We start from the raw sequence: 6,003 nt of genomic DNA, 5'->3' as shown, positions 1-6,003 counted from the left end.
AGATAATGTGTTCTGATTACAGTAGGTCCTGCCTTACCTGCTGATGGAGACGTCACTTAAAGCAGGGCTGGATGATCTTACAGATTGATCTTCGTCATCCTCTCCATTTTCCACCTTTATCACAATGGAGCTTTTGGTTTCTGCAGGTTGTACTGATGGAGGAAAGAATAAACACGGTCATATTGAACTTCCAGGCAGATGACTCAGCTGATGACGGCCTGATAAAAGGTCAGCTTTGTGGCTGGAACAGTAACTTTTCTACAAACACTTATCAAGGAGTGAAAAATAAAATTTTGAAAACCTCTTTTGGCCTTCATCATTACATATATAATTTGTTAAACAGGTATGTTCAATCTTGATCTGGAAAACATACTTTGACCAGTTTAGTTTTTTTAAACCCCACATTGAGATAATCTACTGAAGTGGAACTCAGACAATCTGCAGATTTAAAATCTTGTTTGAGAGGTTTTCTCTTTGTAAAAATTCTGAAAATGTTTGCTTTATGTTCTTTATTTTCCTATTCCAAAGCCACTAGTTTTTCAACTCATTAACAACTTGAAATAAAACAGTTTAGAAAGAAATAGATAGTTTCCTCTGGAACAGGAGACATTTCATCAACAGGTGACCTCAGGCTTGTCTGGTACCTGAGTGATGATTCCTTTTTATATAAAACGGATGAGTTTTGTCGTACCTGCAGCATCTGACTTCTCAACATTCTTCTTCTCCTCTATAACTCCCAGTTTAGCACAAACCGGTCTTGTGCTCTCCATGCGACCTTTGACCTGTGCAATCAGCCGGGAAAAGTCACTGCTGTGCTGCTTCCCTGTGGACACAACAAACATGATAAATACACGCAAAACAATAAATAAACAAGCATATTGAAGCCTATTATGTATATTACGCAACAAGTAATCTATGCATGACTTATCTTTCACCTTGATGCTATAATCCTAATAGAAGACACGTTCTCATTACTAATCACCACCGTGAAAGGCAGGYAATCATGTAATTGCATGTGTTTGTTCATCTGTTAGCAAAATATCTAAAGAACCGGTGAAGAGATTTTAATAAACTCTCAGAAAGTAATCCCTGAATGTACATCTACAACTGAATAACTTTTAGCATCAACCATATTCTTAATGACCATCAGAAATAATCAGTCTTAGCAAACACTAAAATTATTAAAATTTATTTTCAATAATAGGCTAAAATCTGCTGTGGGAGTAGCTTAGACTCAACGTCAATACATACTCTGACTTTGACCTGATTACACATTGTTTTTGCTTAAAACTTGGGCTTTCAAGAAAGAGAACATTTAGCACTTTTCATAGAATGCTACTTTTATTGATAAAAGATAACAGGATCCAGTAAGAGGATTATGCTGAAAATGTAAATTTGATGAAGTGCTCTGAATGGATGAATGYCGACCAACACAATATAAAGATTGTTTTAGAAAACTACTAATGCAGAATAAAAAATGAGGATTCATTTATCATTGTCAGACACTTTGTATCTGTAATACATCTTTTGAATAAGATTACTATTGACTTTTATTCTTTTCAACCCTCAAATAATTCAAAAAAACAGAAAAAAAGAGGGGAAATTATAGTTTCCTATTCTGTATGATGGTATGAGTGTAGCCATTTTTTTTTTCCACGTTTGTTGTATAGAATAGAAAATTACTCCATCTTCATTCTGTCGAGAAAACTTCCAAAGAAAAGAAAAAAATGTTTGGCAGTGATTCCAAAGAAAATTTATGTAAAATTGATGTAAATTCAGAGTACTTAGAGAAGGGAACCATGAGAGAAACAGAACTGTAGGGAAAAACAAAAACAATATATATGCTCAAACAAAACAACTTGTATTAGTAAAACTATCAAGAATAATTTCTTTGGCAGATGGGAGGTAAACAAGTTCAGGACTGTTGTTGAGGGGCAAACAAAAGAAATTGAGTATTTTTACTTGAATGCACCTCTGTGTCTCACAGAGCCAGTTGATGCAGTTCAGAGATCTGTCAAGAATGCCTCCAAGACAGTTTCCAGGTGAATAATTTAAGTCATGTTTTTTTCCAGGAAGAGGATCCTGGGGCAGCCAGGTGACACACTGGAGAGATTATGTCTCGCTGGTTGCTGTGAAAAGCAGCATTCTTCCTTCCAGGAGAAACCTGGGGAGGCGGATGAAGATAGGCAGTAGTGGACACATCTACTAAGGACTACCGTCCCCATAAACCAGACAAGGAGTAGAAAGATTTTGTGGTATATTTTACTTCATTTTAAGCAGCGATATTATTAGAGCTTGTTTTAGATTTATGCCACATGAGGTATAAAATGTTTCCCATTACACTACAACATGTTTAGATAGACATGCCAATGACTTTTTAATACAGTATATTAACAAAAGGTAGGACAGCGAAGCACTCACAGACATTTTAACATAGACATATGTGTGACAGCTAAGTTAAAAAGACTACTTCAGCTGTTCAAATTATTCTTAAGTACCATGTTATTGTCAGGCATCAGTGGAATCTCTTTTCTCTAAGACCATTAATGCACCTATGCTTGTTTTGATAAGACAGCCTGTTTAAAGAACAACCTAAGAATGACCATGACGGTCTTGACCGAGCAGGAGTTGGCTTTTAGTAGATGGGATGATCAAGTGACTGCTGATTCTGGGGCCAAAGCAACAACATTCCTATGAAATTATAACTAAAAAAACTTTATTGGGGAAAGACTGTTGCTTGAACGTTTTTTCTAGCCTATTAGGTCCAGAAAACTATTTAATGAAAATAATACTGAAAGTAAGGTGGGATTTATTTGTTTTTTCTATTAGAAACAATTTGTTACCTTTATCCTCTTTTAACCTGGAAGTGCACATTAGGGACTGAACGCTCTTACAAACCAGGGGCCTCATGTATCAACGGTGCGTAYGCACAAAAAGCTTGCGTTTGCCATTTTCCTCGCAAAACTCTGGATGTATGAAAACTGAACTGAACGTGGAAATGTGCGCAGCCCCACGCCAACTCCAGGGCTGGCGTACGTACGTTTCTGTGGTTCTGGTTCCATTGGCGACACTTAGAGGTGATTCTGAGAAACTGTTCATGATGTGAAAATGATTATTGTTCACAGCAGACACACATGATTAACATTTATTACATCCACATGGACGCAGTTAGATAAAAGACGTGCAAAGTTGTGCCAAACGTACATTTAACAGGAACGGATTCAGCCTTACTGGAGGATATAATAAATAGTGTAACACGCAGAACATTTATTTATAAACAGATAGAATTATCTGATCCACGATGACGAGTGGCTCATCAGCCGTTTTGAGGAAAAATCTTTTTTCAGTTTGGCACAGTGAGGAGCCATGCGCCGCGCATGCACGTGCAGCAGCAGCRATTGAACTGGGGTTCCACAGGTGCTTTCCAGAGGGAGCTGGCAGACCGATCAGGACTGTGCCAGTCCAGTCCACCCAAAGCCAAATCATGCCCAATGGAATCGTCTGATTCTAACTCTCCAACATCACATCACGTCATGAAAACTCTCCAGTACTGAGGCACAGTGACTCTTTTCTTCATATCAGCTATGAAATAAACAAAGATCTATGTTCTACCAAACATCTAAGTTCCTCTGTGTTTACAGAAATTATGGTAAGAAACTTGTGCGTATTAATATTTCCAGGCTCAGAATGGATGGATCCGCCGGTTGAGCACCACAGCAGCTTCGCGCACTCCACACACACACACACACACACACACACACACACACACACACACACACACACACACACACACACACACTCTCTCTTTGCGTGACAAACATATTTTACTCCTATTCTTAGGATTTTTTTTCTCACTCACATTAAATTAAATTTATTATTTTCCTGTTTCTAGAAATCATGTCTGATCACGCAGGGATCAAACAAACATGTCCTTCACACATGCAGGAAGTAATTTGCATCTGTTTAAGACATGTTTATGAAGGTGTGTCAGGGGAGGAGTCTCAYGTGGGCTCAGTTCCACGTTGATTGGGATGTACAAAAGAAATGTGCGTGAATTCAGGCGTACACACGGTTTGAYACATCTGGATTTTTTTGCGCGTACGCAGTTTTCTAGATTTGACCRTTTCAGTAAGAAATCCACGCAAGTCTTTGTACATGAGGCCCCAGAACTTCCAGGTTTTTCCATGTCGCTGTTCTGGGTAACAAGAGTAATTTTTGAATCGACACCCATCGACACTAAAAATAAGAGCAGGTGAGAACAGGCTGCAAAGTCTCTGTRGATTTTGTGTTTCATGTGTACATCTCACGTTCACAATTCTATTTGCTCATTCACCATTCCCCATGCTGGCAGAGTGACTCATCCACATCCTCCTCTGATAAATCAAGAGGTTATCACGGCAGAGCAGCTATTTATAGGACCCACCTCCTGTGAGTCACATCCATTTCTCTAACACTTTAAAAGTTACCTCTACATAGTTATTTTCAACAAGCCTTTAATCCACATCAAAATGACATGAATTATGTCCTCTGGTGCTGCTGTTCACCCTGAGCCATRAGGGTTAAAAAACAGGAAGATTTGTGTTTCTTTGTCAGAAAAATTGTCTTGTAATATTTAAAATTATTAAATAGTCATGTATTCCTTAATAAAAAATGTGTTTGTATATTGTGTGGATGTGGGTTTCTACAGAAGTTGGGATAAGACACAATAACTATGTAACATCTTCAGTGACGTCAGAAACAAAGTATCTTTGTCTTTCGGCTGTTCCCTTTAGAAATTTTGGGGATTTATTCTCCCTATACATGTTTTAAAAYACTATTTCTTCATTTATTTTCAGAATATTTTGAACTCCTSCTGCTCATTTGTCTCTGCACTCGCAGCCCTGTTGACACAGGTGCRATGATGTAACTGATGACAGGACGGTAGAGGGTAAATTTCTACCGTAGGCCAACTTCATACCGTTCCTACMGTCTACCGCTTAATACCGAAACAGCCCTAATTCACACACATGTATTCTGTCTTGTCTCTACTGACTTTCATTCCTCTTCTCTCCAATGCAATCATCCACCTTTCCAGGTGCTCTTCCACCTGCTCTCTACTCTCACCACAGATTACAATGTCATCTGCAAACATCATGGTCCATGAAGCCTCGTGCCTGACCTCATCCGTCAACCTGTCCATCACCATTGCAAACAAGACGAGACTCAGATCTGATCCCTGATGYAACCCTACCTTCACCTTGAAACCATCTGTCACTCCRACTGCACAYCTCACCACTGTCTCACTGTCTCCATACATTTCCTGCACCACCCTCAGTCACTCCTGAATTCCTCATACACTACCACAGTTCCTCTCTTGGCACCCTATCATATGCTTTCTAGATCCACAAAGACACAGTGCAGCTCCTTCTGGCCATTTCTGTACTTCTCTACCAACACTCAAAGCAAAAATTGCATCTGTTGTACTCTTTCTGGGCATGAAACAAAACTGCTGCTCACTGATCTGAACCTTTTGCCTTAGCCTCGCTTCAACAACTCTTTCCCATACCTTCATGGTGTGGCTGATCAACTTTATACCTCTGTAGTTACTGCAGCTCTGCAAATCACCCTTGTTCTTAAAAATGGGGACCAGTACACTGCTTCTCCACTCATTTGGCATCCTTTCACGCTCCAGAATTGTGTTAAACAACCTGGGCAAAAAGTGCACTGCCTTCTCTCCTAGACATCTCTATACCTCCACAGGCATGTCATCTGGACCAACTGCCTTTCCGTTCTTCATCCTCTTTAAGGCTGCCCTCACTTCCTCCTTAYTAATTCTCTGCACTTCCCGAGCCACTACCTGCCCCCACCCCCCACCATCCTCTCTCTCATTTTCCTCATTCATCAGTTCTTCAAAATACTCATTCTATCTACTCAACACACTCTGTTCACTCACTAGTACGTTTCCCTCTCTATCCATATATATATATATATACATACATACATACATACATACATACACAGTAT

General features: G+C 39.3%; 1 protein-coding gene across 2 annotated transcripts in view; it reads right to left on the bottom strand.

Moving 5' to 3' along the window:
* The window catches only part of rad18 (RAD18 E3 ubiquitin protein ligase), a 35,633-nt gene that overhangs the window by 8,187 nt on the left and 21,443 nt on the right, over positions 1 to 6,003 (bottom strand). For both annotated transcript variants that reach the window (XM_014009041.1, XM_014009042.1), the window contains 2 exons: positions 692 to 823; positions 38 to 152 (listed from right to left, as the gene is read on the bottom strand). In XM_014009041.1, the coding sequence (XP_013864495.1) occupies positions 38 to 152; positions 692 to 823 (247 nt within the window). The remainder of the gene's footprint in view (positions 1 to 37; positions 153 to 691; positions 824 to 6,003) is intronic.

The sequence above is a fragment of the Austrofundulus limnaeus genome, unplaced genomic scaffold (genome assembly GCF_001266775.1).
Source record: "Austrofundulus limnaeus strain Quisiro unplaced genomic scaffold, Austrofundulus_limnaeus-1.0 Scaffold55, whole genome shotgun sequence".
Lineage (NCBI taxonomy): Eukaryota > Metazoa > Chordata > Actinopteri > Cyprinodontiformes > Rivulidae > Austrofundulus > Austrofundulus limnaeus.
This window is presented reverse-complemented; position numbering and strand designations above follow the sequence as displayed.